Source organism: Cherax quadricarinatus, chromosome 3 (assembly GCF_038502225.1).
Source record: "Cherax quadricarinatus isolate ZL_2023a chromosome 3, ASM3850222v1, whole genome shotgun sequence".
Classification (NCBI taxonomy): domain Eukaryota; kingdom Metazoa; phylum Arthropoda; class Malacostraca; order Decapoda; family Parastacidae; genus Cherax; species Cherax quadricarinatus.
Window position 1 is genome coordinate 74,614,382 of NC_091294.1, and position 15,361 is coordinate 74,629,742.

The window sequence follows — 15,361 nt, forward strand, 5'->3', positions numbered from 1 at the left end:
TATCATTCTTCTTTATTATTATTATTATTATTATTATTATTATTATTATTATTATTATTATTATCATTCTTCTTTATTATTATTATTATTATTATTATTATTATTATTATTATTATTATTATTATTATTTTAACAAAGATTGCAGTGAATTGTGCGTTCGTATACTCTGAAACACTGACAGTCTCCAATAGGAGGTGAATTAGTGTAAATACGAGTAACGTAATCAGCGGTGAAGTCACGATAAAGGTTAATGAACAAGTTCGGCAGTGTGCACTCAGGCGTAATCGAAGATTTGGGGGAGATTTCCCCCTACCATGAACAATACGAATGGTGGTAGTGAAAAATGGCTATAACGACACGTTGCTAGTGATAGAACATTATTACGACGTATCTGGGGAAATAGCCAAATCAAAACATCATTTACGGGGTCAAACATCCCCTACTAGAAGCTAGGGGTATTTGAGTCAGTGACAATACCCAGGTAACTCTGGCCAAACTCATATTGGCTAGTGTTAGCTGCAGATAATAGGGATATATAGAATTTGAATAGACCACATGAGCCGCAGGTGATACACCCAACAAACGTGATTAACCTATCACATTTCAGTGAAAATGTGAAATACTTGACATATATAAGCTCCTTTGGGGGAAGGTTAATTAAGTGACTCGTCATTCTACAGCTCCTCTGAGGAACGTCTTCAGCTCATTCGAAGGAGACTTGAACCGCGGCTGTAAGAAGTCTGAGTTGTCAACAAAAGCTCAATACCTTCCTTGTTATTATTATTATTAGTATTAGTATTATTATTAGTATTATTATTAATTATCATTATTATTATAATTATTATTATTATTATTATTATTATTATTATTATTATTATTATTATTAATTATTATTATTAATAATTATTAATCATTATTATTAAATTATTTTATTTATTTTATTATCACACCGGCCGATTCCCACCAAGGCAGGGTGACCCGAAAAAGAAAAACTTTCACCATCATTCACTCCATCACTGTCTTGCCAGAAGGGTGCTTTACACTACAGTTTTTAAACTGCAACATTAACACCCCTCCTTCATTATTACTATTAATTATTATTATTATTAATTATTAATTATTATTATTATTATTATTATTATTATTATTATTATTATTATTATTATTGTTATTGTTATTAATATTATTATGTCGGAAAGTGAACTTAACAAGTGTTCCTACATCTGGACTGAGGAAGCCAGTGGTTGGAGAACTGTTTCCACACTAAAGACACGCAGGTGTTGTGCAGGTGTCTGAACCATTTGTCGACCTTCGTCTGAAGTAACCTGTTGTGCAGGAGAAACGTCTCGACAGTAAACTTACCAAAAGTTGTTTACGTTTCTCATACGTAAGCCTGTCGGTGTTGTTTACCTTCATCAACATGATCATCAGCACGCCACAGCTGTGAGTCTCAGAGTTATCATGTCCACGGTTCAGATTCCACTTCGTTATTTACAAAAATTCTCAGTTTGGTATATAGATAAATGTCAGATAACACGATCCTTCATTTGCTGAGTCTTCAGAGGCGAGTGAGTTTCCCTGTGTCTTAATATCATAATTTTTTCCCCCTATAATGTTCCTTGTCCATAATTACTATCGCACTTGCTTTGTCTGCTTTCGTAAGGTGAAGTCCAGGATCTTTCCTTAATTCATGGTATAACTTAACAAATATTTGAGGATAATTGTGTTGCAGAGGTCTGAGCACAGCTCAGACCTCTGCAACATCACAACCTGGTTGATCAGACCCTGATCCACCACGAGGCCTGGTCTCAGACCGGGCCGCGGGGGCGTTGACCTCCGAAACTCTCTCCAGGTACACTCCAAGTATTATAAACGGCATTATAAACTTATGCCACACTCTGCACTAATCATTTCACGTGCATCGAGGAAGAAGAGACTAAGGTTATGCAATACGGGGATACCTTACTGGGATAATTCAGCGACCGAAATGCTGGCAGGCTAAAGGTTGCCTAGATAGGTACTTGGTGTGGTAACTAGCTTAAGTAAACTAAGAAAAAGTATATAAATAAATTAGGCCTCTTTTGAGACCTAATTATGTAAAAATGAACCATTGAAAAAAATGTCTCTAGCAGACGACGAATCTGAACTGAGATAATGGAGAACATCACCTGGGTTTGGTGTGAGTGCAAGAGTCGAAAATAACACGAATGACTGGAAATTAAAATAGTGTGTTGAAAATGGTATAACATATCGACAAGTTGATGATTAAGACACATGTGCAACATTTGGGTATCTTTATTGCTGAAACGTTCCGCCTACACAGTAGGCTTCTTCAGTCAGGTGCAGAGGCAGTAAGTATAGTGGTGACGGACTGTTACACATGTTCATTTCATCACTAAACCTGCTGCCTCTGCATATGACTGGGGAAGACTTCTGTGTAAGCGATATGTTTCAACAATAAAGATGGCCAACTGTTGCACATGAATCTTAATAGTCAAACTTGTGTTTTGTTGCTCTAGATTCCTCAGAAGAATGACAACACCCAAAGAATTAGAGCGACCTTGAGAGAACTTCACTACCAGATGAGAGTACTAAGCTTCGATTTATATAACACACGACGTAGGTTTCAGTGTTTAACAACTGTATACCTCTACACTGTATACCCTGTACGCTGTATACCTCTACACTGTATACCCTGTACGCTATATACCTCTACACTGTATACCCTGTACGCTGTATACCTCTACACTGTATACCCTGTACGCTGTATACCTCTACACTGCATACCTGCGAAGTCTGCCAGACACATGTTGATTACTTTACACGTCACATATTTAAGCACAAAATTATAATTTTGTGAATAAACTGGGTACGAAATTCTAACTTTAATTTAAAACTATAGCAGCAGAAGAACTGGTGAAGAAGCATCTAGGATCAGTGATCAGTGGCGTAAAAAGTCTGAACTAAGCTGCCGTTAGTGCCTAAAATGCATCCACAGAGAGCGGGAGCAAGTGTGTGATGCTACCAGAGCGCGAGGCTTGGCAGTCCTACCGTGGCGTCGTAGTCTGAGCAGCACGCGGCGTCGGCCTACAAGTGAAAAGCACCAGTTGTAGTTTACTTAAAAGAAGGTTCTTCACGCTAGCAAACACCTCGCATGAAGGGGCACGTACAAAGCTAGTGACTTGTGTCACTGACTCAGGGAGAGCATAGAGGACCTCCCTTGTTTACCTACCATGACGCTCCATCAACGCTGACTTAAAAAGGAAACTAATATAAAAATAAAATGCCATAAAGGAAAAATTTAAGCGACAGAAAGAGGGGGGAATAAGTAATTAAAATGTCTACAGTGGAGTTTAGTTTAGGGCAAGATATGCATTGATAAACCATTCCCCCAACTTGTCCCAGAGTTGTCGAGTGAGAGAGATAAAATGTCTTACCTGATCTCGGCTTGGGTGTGGGATCCTGCGCCTCACTCCTCTCCAAGTTGCCTTTCTCCGGGTCCTTGGAGGAGGAGTCGACGGTCTCCTGCGTGGTGCTGGTGTTGGTTCCCACTACAAAGGCACTGTTTTCTTCTTTGGTAATGCTCATGTAGAAGCACATATCTGTCTTTTTCATGATGTGTCTGGGGCCGGGGTTCAGCAGTATGGTGTCCTCGTAGAACTCTGGCAGTTCAGCGGGTCTCACCCCTACCAAAGCCACGCCATACCTAAGAAATGCAAAGATCAGCAGTCACCACTGGGAAGACTGGGGCACGACGGTGGATTAATTACCAGCACATTATTATTGTTATATTGATGGGGAAGCAATAAACCCGTAGGTCTTATACAAACCCTAACAACGGTTGGTAATCACGTCACCAAAAAGGAGGAGGGTGGCTCTAATACACTGAAATGAAGTCAAACTGGCTATAATACCTATCTTTTCATCGTATTTTTATTTAGATTTTGTGTTTTGCAATAATAAACAAGTGTTATTGCAGTATCTAACAGTGTAAAGGTCACAGAACACCGTAGCTATGAAGGTGTAGAGGTCACTGCAGAGCATAACTGCACATCATGTGGCAGTGACGGTGCCAGCAAGCACTGTCGTCTGCTCCATCTCCTCTGCATGATTCTCAAAGTTAAGAACCCGATCTAAATTTTGAAACAAATTCAAATTAAACACATAAATTAGTGAAGGTTAAGTGTGATGTTTCACGTGTATTTTTGTTGCTGTGAATAATCAATAACCTAAAGATTTATGATGGAAATATGAGAAAATAACAAGGAAATTTTTGGGATTTGTATAGAAGACTCACCAAGGCTCACAACCAGTGATTTACATTCACAAGAAACAATGTAAATACGTATTGGTTACCTTGTGTGTTGAAAACGGAATAAGATACCGACATGTTGATAGGTAAGACGCATGTGCAACATTTGGGAATCATTACTGTTGAAACGTTTCGCCTACACGGTAGACTTCTTCAGTTAAATATAGAATTGACTGTAGGTAAGGGAAGTGACGAGGTAAAGATGTAATCATTCCATCAACCTTGGATAAATAGTTGAGGTTGTCAGTCCCTCAACCTGTAGAACAATCCAGACTATGGAGCTGAGCTCTTCTCTAGGCTGAGGGACTGACCACCTCAAACTATTTCTCCAAGGTTTATGGACTGATTACATCATCTCTACCTCGTCACTTCCCCTGGGTGTTTACTAACCATCTGTGGATTTAAATCCTTCCCCTTATCCATGCAAGGTACAATAATATGCCAGTGCCTGAAGTCAGATGGAAATTATCGTTTTTAATTATGTCAATCGTATTTTTTTTTGCAAATCCATGTAAAATGGAAATCATATCAAAGTAATATGCTGTGGAAAGCTTTCTGATGCAGGAATTTCCCCCCTCCCTCAGTAATATCTGTTGTCAACACAGAAAAATGCTTTTGGCCACAGATTTGGTCAGTGATAATTGCGTTCCAGCTGGTGTTCCGGCTGGTGCTCCAGCTGGTGTTCCAGCTGGTGTTCCGGCTGGTGCTCCAGCTGGTGCTCCGGCTGGTGCTCCAGCTGGTGCTCCAGCTGGTACTCCCTCGCCACTAACCTGCTAAACATCACTTCCGGCAGCAACACAGAAATAAGATACATCTAACTAAATCAGGTTAATTTTAGAGATTTTGCACTATTATTCAGTGGGGTTGAAAAATAATCTTCAAAGATTACATTTTAGCCACTGAAAATATAACTATAGCTTTTATGATAACTGAAATCACAATTGAGAATTGTTTACATATGTCAGTTTGGGTTTTACGACACTGATTTACGCTGAAGTAGCGAGACTTTCAGGGTTACAATATTGACAGGTTTTATAGAGCTCAGCTTTTCTGGCTCTGAAAAGCATTAATACTTCTTTCTCAAGTAAAAAAAAAAGTGAAGCTTTGACAGCTGAGACAAAAAAAAAATTACAAAACACTCAGAAGTCAAAAAATTTTTTAACGGCGAAAATCGAGAAAAATTCCATCGAAGTAAGTTGGAATTTTAAACCGAATAATATTTTGATGTTTTTTGTTTGCCCAAACGATGTTATCATTTATGACAAGTCACTGCTGGCAACAGTGTTTCCTGACTGACAAAGCATTTCGTTATATGGATCATATATATTCATGTTTGGATGGCACTAAAATAGTATGGGCAATTACTTTTGTTAGTGGGTTTGGGTTTGAGGACCTGCCAAGTATGTGCCAGTAGGCCTACTGCAGTGTTCCTCCATTCTTATATTCTTTTATGAAGCATAAAAGGGGTCAAATGGAAATATGAAGCCTCAACCCACGTTAATGAATCGACAGAATAGTTGACAAAATGGTCACATCAATTATGGTTGGTCACTCTACTCTCTATCATGTTCAAAATAATTAGAAATCTTCCATTTGTATTACGTCTAATTTAGAATTTTCAATGTCAGTGTTTGAATTAATTATGGCATAATTCTCGATTCTGCGAGACTGGAACAATACACAAACAACCCGCACATAGGAGAGAGGATCTTACCACGACGTTTCGGTCCGACTTGGATCATTTACAGTCACACTAACACAAGAGGTAGGTAATGTCTGTCTGGAAACAGGACATTTCCAGACGCGGGTCTCAGTCATATGATGACCCACAGCTGGAGCTTTTGATCATCTGACCGAGGCCTTCCACTGGCTTACCTCTTTAAAAATTATGGTTATGATTATAGCCTTTGAGTTCTTAACACAAAGGAGTGAGGGAACCAGTGTATAGACCCGAAGGGAAGGGGGACATTATGGCCACCTCTACAACACTCCTCTCATACCAGCGTTGAAATGGACGGAATAATCAGTAATTTCCAGTCAAAATTTGGTTCCATATTTCTGGAATTCTGTTCATTTTCTCAGTTTGTTTCCTGACTGTAATATTTTGTACAGCCATCAATGAATAACATGAATAATTAGCTGGCAAACCCCAAATAATAATTCATTAACACATGTATTTCCATTTGTAAAAAGGTTTAGATTAATGATCAACATAAACAGATGTGGCATCACTGTCAGATCTGTACGCGGCATCAATGTAGCATTAATGTTAAATCTGTATGTGGCATCAATGTGGCATCAATGTCACATAAGCAAAGTCAGTAGGAAGGAAGGAAGAAGCTTAACTAACTTCCTGTGGGAGTGGAAGCTGGCGTAGGTGAAGCTCTTCCCTTCGTACTCCCCGAAGAAGCGGGAGTCGCACAGTTTGATGTGGTAGATCTCGTTGCCGGAACACTTCCCATACAGGCGATGCCAGTCCTCCTGTGACGCCTGCCCTTCCCTGGGTGGGCATAAGCAAAGGTTAGTGCCCCTATCCATGCCCTAATACCACCACTATCACCAACACAACCACAATTACTACCAGTCTCACTACCAACACAACCACAATTACTACCAGTCTCACCACCAACACAACCACAATTACTACCAGTCTCACCACCAACACAACCACAATTACTACCAGTCTCACCACCAACACAACCACAATTACTAGCAGTCTAACCACCATCACCACCACAATTACTACCAGTCTCACCACCATCACCACAACAATTACTACCAGTCTCACCACCATCACCACAACAATTACTACCAGTCTCACCACCATCACCACCACAATTACTACAGTCTCACCACCATCACCACCACAATTACTACCAGTCTCACCACCATCACCACCACAATTACTACCAGTCTCACCACCATCACCACAACAATTACTACCGGTCTCACCACCATCACCACAACAATTACTACCAGTCTCACCACCATCACCACCACAATTACTACCAGTCTCACCACCATCACCACCACAATTACTACCAGTCTCACCACCATCACCACCACAATTACTACCAGTCTCACCACCATCACCACAACAATTACTACCGGTCTCACCACCATCACCACCACAATTACTACCAGTCTCACCACCATCACCACAACAATTACTACCAGTCTCACCACCATCACCACCACAATTACTACCAGTCTCACCACCATCACCACCACAATTACTACCAGTCTCACCACCATCACCACAACAATTACTACCGGTCTCACCACCATCACCACCACAATTACTACCAGTCTCACCATCATCACCACCACAATTACTACCAGTCTCACCACCATCACCACCACAATTACTACCGGTCTCACCACCATCACCACAACAATTACTACCAGTCTCACCACCATCACCACAACAATTACTACCAGTCTCACCACCATCACCACCACAATTACTACCAGTCTCACCACCATCACCACAACAATTACTACCAGTCTCACCACCATCACCACCACAATTACTACCAGTCTCACCACCATCACCACCACAATTACTACCAGTCTCACCACCATCACCACAACAATTACTACCAGTCTCACCACCATCACCACCACAATTACTACCAGTCTCACCACCATCACCACCACAATTACTACCAGTCTCACCACCATCACCACAACAATTACTACCAGTCACACCACCATCACCACAACAATTACTACCAGTCTCACCACCATCACCACAACAATTACTACCGGTCTCACCACCATCACCACCACAATTACTACCAGTCTCACCACCATCACCACCACAATTACTACCAGTCTCACCACCATCACCACAACAATTACTACCAGTCTCACCACCATCACCACAACAATTACTACCAGTCTCACCACCATCACCACCACAATTACTACCAGTCTCACCACCATCACCACAACAATTACTACCAGTCTCACCACCATCACCACCACAATTACTACCAGTCTCACCACCATCACCACAACAATTACTACCAGTCTCACCACCATCACCACAACAATTACTACCAGTCTCACCACCATCACCACAACAATTACTACCGGTCTCACCACCATCACCACCACAATTACTACCAGTCTCACCACCATCACCACCACAATTACTACCAGTCTCACCACCATCACCACAACAATTACTACCAGTCTCACCACCATCACCACAACAATTACTACCAGTCTCACCACCATCACCACCACAATTACTACCAGTCTCACCACCATCACCACCACAATTACTATCAGTCTCACCACCATCACCACCACAATTACTACCAGTCTCACCACCATCACCACAACAATTACTACCAGTCTCTCCCCCATCACCACCACAATTACTCCCCGTCTCACCACCATCACCACACAATTACTACCAGTCTCACCACCATCACCACCACAATTACTACCAGTCTCACCACCATCACCACAACAATTACTACCAGTCTCACCACCATCACCACAACAATTACTACCAGTCTCACCACCATCACCACCACAATTACTACCAGTCTCACCACCATCACCACAACAATTACTACCAGTCTCACCACCATCACCACAACAATTACTACCAGTCTCACCACCATCACCACAACAATTACTACCAGTCTCACCACCATCACCACCACAATTACTACCAGTCTCACCACCATCACCACCACAATTACTACCAGTCTCACCACCATCACCACCACAATTACTACCAGTCTCACCACCATCACCACAACAATTACTACCAGTCTCACCACCATCACCACCACAATTACTACCAGTCTCACCACCATCACCACAACAATTACTACCAGTCTCACCACCATCACCACAACAATTACTACCAGTCTCACCACCATCACCACCACAATTACTACCAGTCTCACCACCATCACCACCACAATTACTACCAGTCTCACCACCATCACCACAACAATTACTACCAGTCTCACCACCATCACCACCACAATTACTACCAGTCTCACCACCATCACCACAACAGGGATCATCAGTCTCTCGTAGAATCAATATTCATATTAGTTTATTCACAATATAAGTCACGCGGATCATTCAGCGCAAGACGTGGTGAAGGCTCGATCCTCCGTCTGCTGATAGCCAAACATAATAGGCCAAAGCTGTCAGAAAACTGCATTAAGGCAGAGTTGAAAACAAAAAAATCCAGCCCTTTGAATCATGTTGAAAATCGATCCAAATTAATCCAAAACTCTTGGAAAGAAAAATCTGAATTGAAAAAAAAAGACAATCTCTTATAACTATTATTAACGATAGTTAAAGTGAGAATTAAATTCTGAACGTTTCCGGGAGCACCATCTTAATATAAACTACTGAGAATTAAATTCTGAACGTTTCCGGGAGCACCATCTTAATATAAACTACTGAGAATTAAATTCTGAACGTTTCCGGGAGCACCATCTTAATATAAACTACTGAGAATTAAATTCTGAGAGCACTTTCTTAAGTAATGTAAACTATACTGAGAATTAAATTCTGAGACCACTTAAGCAATATACACGAGTGTAGTGAGAATTACCTAGTATATTAGGGTAAGAGATGCGATGGTGAAGGTAAGAGATGTGATAGTGAAGGTAAGAGATGCGATAGTGAAGGTGAGAGATGCGATAGTGAAAGTAAGAGATGCGATAGTGAAGGTGAGAGATGCGATAGTGAAGGTGAGAGATGCGATAGTGAAGGTAAGAGATGCGATAGTGAAGGTAAGAGATGCGATAGTGAAGGTAAGAGATGCGATAGTGAAGGTAAGAGATGCGATAGTGAAGGTGAGAGATGCGATAGTGAAGGTGAGAGATGCGATAGTGAAGGTAAGAGATGCGATAGTGAAGGTAAGAGATGCGATAGTGAAGGTAAGAGATGCGATAGTGAAGGTGAGAGATGCGATAGTGAAGGTGAGAGATGCGATACTGAAGAAAAGAGATGCGATAGTGAAAGTAAAAGATGCTATAGTGAAGGTAAGAGATGCGATAGTGAAGATGAGAGATGCTATAGTGAAGATAAGAGATGCGATAGTGAAGGTAAGAGATGCGAGAGAGTGAGGTAAGAGATACGATAGTGAAGGTAAGAGATGCGATAGTGACGGTAAGAGATGCGATAGTGAAGGTGAGACATGCGATAGTGAAGGTAAGAGATGCGATAGTGAAGGTGAGAGATGCAAGATAGTGAAAGTGAGAGATGCGATAGTGAAGGTGAAAGATGCGAGATAGTGAAGGTGACAGATGCGATAGTAAAGGTGAGGGATGCGAGATAGTCAAGGTGAGAGATGCGATAGTGAAGGTGAGGGATGCGATAATGAAGGTGAGAGATGCGATAGTGAAGGTGAGAGATGCGAGATAGTGAATGTGAGAGATGCGATAGTGAGGGTGAGAGATGCGATAGTTAAGGTGAGAGATGCGAGAAAGTGAAGGTGAGAGATGCGAGATAGTGAAGGTGAGAGATGTGATAGTGAAGGTGTGAGATGCGAGATAGTGAAGGTGAGAGATGCAAGATAGTGAAGGTGAGATATGCGATAGTGAAGGTGAGAGATGCGAGATAGTGAAGGTGAGAGATGCGAGATAGTGAAGGTAAGAGATGCGATAGTGAAGGTAAGAGATGCGATAGTGAAGGTGAGAGATGCGATAGTGAAGGTAAGAGATGCGATAGTGAAGGAGAGAAATGCGATAGTGAAGATAAGAGATGCGAGAGAGTGAAGGTAAGAGATGCGATAGTGAAGATAAGAGATGCGAGAGAGTGAAGGTAAGAGATGCAATAGTGAAGGTGAGACATGCGAGAGTGAAGGTAAGAGATGCGATAGTGAAGGTGAGAGATGCGAGATAGTGTAGGTGAGAGATGCGATAGTGAAGGTGAGAGATGCGAGATAGTGAAGGTGACAGATGCGATAGTGAAGGTGAGAGATGCGAGATAGTGAAGGTAAGAGATGCGATAGTGAAGGTGAGAGATGCGATAGTGAAGGTGAGAGATGCGATGGTGAAGGTAAGAGATGCGATAGTGAAGGTGAGAGATGCGAGATAGTGAAGGTGAGAGATGCGAGATAGTGAAGGTGAGAGATGTGATAGTGAAGGTGTGAGATGCGAGATAGTGAAGGTGAGAAATGCAATAGTGAAGGTGAGAGATGCAAGATAGTGAAGGTGAGAGATGCGAGATAGTGAAGGTAAGAGATGCGATAGTGAAGGTGAGAGATGCGAGATAGTGAATGTGAGAGATGCGAGATAGTGAAGGTGAGAGATGCGAGATAGTGAATGTGAGAGATGCGAGATAGTGAAGGTGAGAGATGCGATAGTGAAGGTGAGAGATGCGATAGTGAAGGTGAGAGATGCGAGATAGTGAAGGTGAGAGATGCGAGATAGTGAAGGTGAGAGATGCGAGATAGTGAAGGTGAGAGATGCGAGATAGTGAAGGTGAGAGATGCGATAGTGAAGGTGAGAGATGCGATAGTGAAGGTAAGAGATGCGATAGTGAAGGTAAGAGATGCGATAGTGAAGGTAAGAGATGCGATAGTGAAGGTGAGAGATGCGATAGTGACGGTAAGAGATGCGATAGTGAAGGTGAGACATGCGATAGTGAAGGTAAGAGATGCGAGATAGTGAAGGTGAGAGATGCGAGATAGTGAAGGTGAGAGATGCGAGATAGTGAAGGTGAGAGATGCGATAGTGAAGGTGAGAGATGCGATAGTGAAGGTAAGAGATGCGATAGTGAAGGTAAGAGATGCGATAGTGAAGGTAAGAGATGCGATAGTGAAGGTGAGAGATGCGATAGTGACGGTAAGAGATGCGATAGTGAAGGTGAGACATGCGAGAGTGAAGGTAAGAGATGCGATAGTGAAGGTGAGAGATACGAGATAGTGTAGGTGAGAGATGCGATAGTGAAGGTGAGAGATGCGAGATAGTGAAGGTGACAGATGCGATAGTGAAGGTGAGAGATGCGAGATAGTGAAGGTAAGAGATGCGATAGTGAAGGTGAGAGATGCGATAGTGAAGGTGAGAGATGCGATAGTGAAGGTGCGAGATGCGATAATGAAGGTGAGAGATGCGATAGTGAAGGTGAGAGATGCGAGATAGTGAAGGTGAGAGATGCGATAGTGAGAGTGAGAGATGCGATAGTGAAGGTGAGAGATGCGAGATAGTGAAGGTGAGAGATGCGAGATAGTGAAGGTGAGAGATGTGATAGTGAAGGTGTGAGATGCGAGATAGTGAAGGTGAGAAATGCAAGATAGTGAAGGTGAAATATGCAATAGTGAAGGTGAGAGATGCAAGATAGTGAAGGTGAGAGATGCGAGATAGTGAAGGTAAGAGATGCGATAGTGAAGGTGAGAGATGCGAGATAGTGAATGTGATAGATGCGAGATAGTGAAGGTGAGAGATGCGAGATAGTGAATGTGAGAGATGCGAGATAGTGAAGGTGAGAGATGCGATAGTGAAGGTGAGAGATGCGATAGTGAAGGTGAAAGATGCGAGATAGTGAAGGTGAGAGATGCGATAGTGAAGGTGAGAGATGCGATAGTGAAGGTAAGAGATGCGATAGTGAAGGTAAGACATGCGATAGTGAAGGTAAGAGATGCGATAGTGAAGGTAAGACATGCGATAGTGTAGGTAAGAGATGCGATAGTGAAGGTAAGACATGCGATAGTGAAGGTAAGATATTCGATAGTGAAGGTAAGAGATGCGATAGTGAAGGTAAGACATGCGATAGTGAAGGTAAGACATGCGATAGTGAAGGTAAGAGATGCGATAGTGAAGGTAAGACATGCGATAGTGAAGGTAAGAGATGCGATAGTGAAGGTGAGAGATGCGAGATAGTGAATGTGAGAGATGCGAGATAGTGAAGGTGAGAGATGCGAGATAGTGAATGTGAGAGATGCGAGATAGTGAATGTGAGAGATGCGAGATAGTAAAGGTGAGAGATGCGATAGTGAAGGTAAGAGATGCGATAGTGAAGGTAAGAGATGCGATAGTGAAGGTGAGAGATGCGATAGTGAAGGCGAGAGATGCAATAGTGAAGGTGAGAGATGCGATAGTGAAGGTAAGAGATGCGATAGTGAAGGTAAGAGATGCGATAGTGAAGGTAAGAGATGCGATAGTGAAGGTGAGAGATCCGATAGTGAAGGTGAGAGATGCGATACTGAAGAAAAGAGATGCGATAGTGAAAGTAAAAGATGCAATAGTGAAGATAAGAGATGCGATAGTGAAGGCGAGAGATGCAATAGTGAAGGTGAGAGATGCGATAGTGAAGGTAAGAGATTCGATAGAGAAGGTAAGAGATGCGATAGTGAAGGTGAGAGATGCGATAGTGACATTTAGTGATGCGATAGTGAAGGTAAGAGATGCGAGAGAGTGAAGGTAAGAGATGCGATAGTGAAGGTAAGAGATGCGATAGTGAAAGTATGAGATGCGATAGTGAAGGTAAGACATGCGATAGTGAAGGTAAGAGATGCGATAGTGAAGGTGAGAGATGCGAGATAGTGAAGGTGAGAGATGCGATAGTGAAGGTGAGAGATGCGAGATAGTGAAGGTGAGAGATGCGATAGTGAAGGTGAGAGATGCGAGATAGTGAAAGTAAGAGATGCGATAGTGAAGGTGAAAGATGCGATAGTGAAGGTGAGAGATGCAAGATAGTGAAGGTGAGATATGCGATAGTGAAGGTGAGAGATGCGAGATAGTGAAGGTGAGAGATGCGAGATAGTGAAGGTGAGAGATGCGAGATAGTGAAGGTGAGAGATGCGAGATAGTGAAGGTGAGAGATGCGATAGTGAAGGTGAGAGATGCGATAGTGAAGGTAAGAGATGCGATAGTGAAGGTAAGAGATGCGATAGTGAAGGTAAGAGATGCGATAGTGAAGGTGAGAGATGCGATAGTGAAGGTGAGAGATGCGATACTGAAGAAAAGAGATGCGATAGTGAAAGTAAAAGATGCAATAGTGAAGATAAGAGATGCGATAGTGAAGGCGAGAGATGCAATAGTGAAGGTGAGAGATGCGATAGTGAAGGTAAGAGATGCGATAGTGAAGGTAAGAGATGCGATAGTGAAGGTAAGAGATGCGATAGTGAAGGTGAGAGATGCGATTCTGAAGAAAAGAGATGCGATAGTGAAAGTAAAAGATGCAATAGTGAAGGTGAGAGATGCGATAGTGAAGGTAAGAGATTCGATAGAGAAGGTAAGAGATGCGATAGTGAAGGTGAGAGATGCGATAGTGAAATTTAGTGATGCGATAGTGAAGGTAAGAGATGCGAGAGAGTGAAGGTAAGAGATGCGATAGTGAAGGTAAGAGATGCGATAGTGAAGGTAAGACATGCGATAGTGAAGGTAAGAGATGCGATAGTGAAGGTGAGAGATGCGAGATAGTGAAGGTGAGAGATGCGATAGTGAAGGTGAGAGATGCGAGATAGTGAAGGTGAGAGATGCGATAGTGAAGGTGAGAGATGCGAGATAGTGAAAGTAAGAGATGCGATAGTGAAGGTGAAAGATGCGATAGTGAAGGTGAGAGATGCGAGATATTGAAGGTGAGATATGCGATAGTGAAGGTGAGAGATGCGAGATAATGAATGTGAGAGATGCGAGATAGTGGAGGTGAGAGATGCGAGATAGTGAAGGTGAGAGATGCGAGATAGTGAAGGTGAGAGATGCGAGATAGTGAAGGTGAGAGATGCGAGATAGTGGAGGTGAGAGATGCGAGATAGTGAAGGTGAGAGATGCGACAGTGAAGGTGAGAGATGCGAGATAGTGAAGGTGAGAGATGTGAGATAGTGAAGGTGAGAGATGCGAGATAGTGAAGGTGAGAGATGCGACAGTGAAGGTGAGATATGCGAGATAGTGAAGGTGAGAGATGATACAGTGAAGGTGAGAGATGCGAGATAGTGAAAGTGAGAGATGAGACAGTGAAGGTGAGAGATGCGAGATAGTGAAGGTGAGAGATGAGACAGTGAAGGTGAGAGATACGAGATAGTGAAGGTGAGAGATGCGAGATAGTGAAGGTGAGAGA

At 42.3% G+C, this 15,361-nt stretch overlaps 1 protein-coding gene across 4 annotated transcripts in view; it reads right to left on the bottom strand.

Annotated features, from left to right (window-relative positions):
* Positions 1-15,361, bottom strand: part of SLO2 (slowpoke 2) — a gene marked incomplete at its 3' end in the record, with an annotated part of 260,978 nt that overhangs the window by 125,352 nt on the left and 120,265 nt on the right. For all 4 annotated transcript variants that reach the window (XM_070092471.1, XM_070092465.1, XM_070092460.1 and 1 more), the window contains 2 exon segments: positions 3,438-3,706; positions 6,663-6,812. In XM_070092471.1, coding sequence (XP_069948572.1) covers positions 3,438-3,706; positions 6,663-6,812 — 419 coding nt within the window.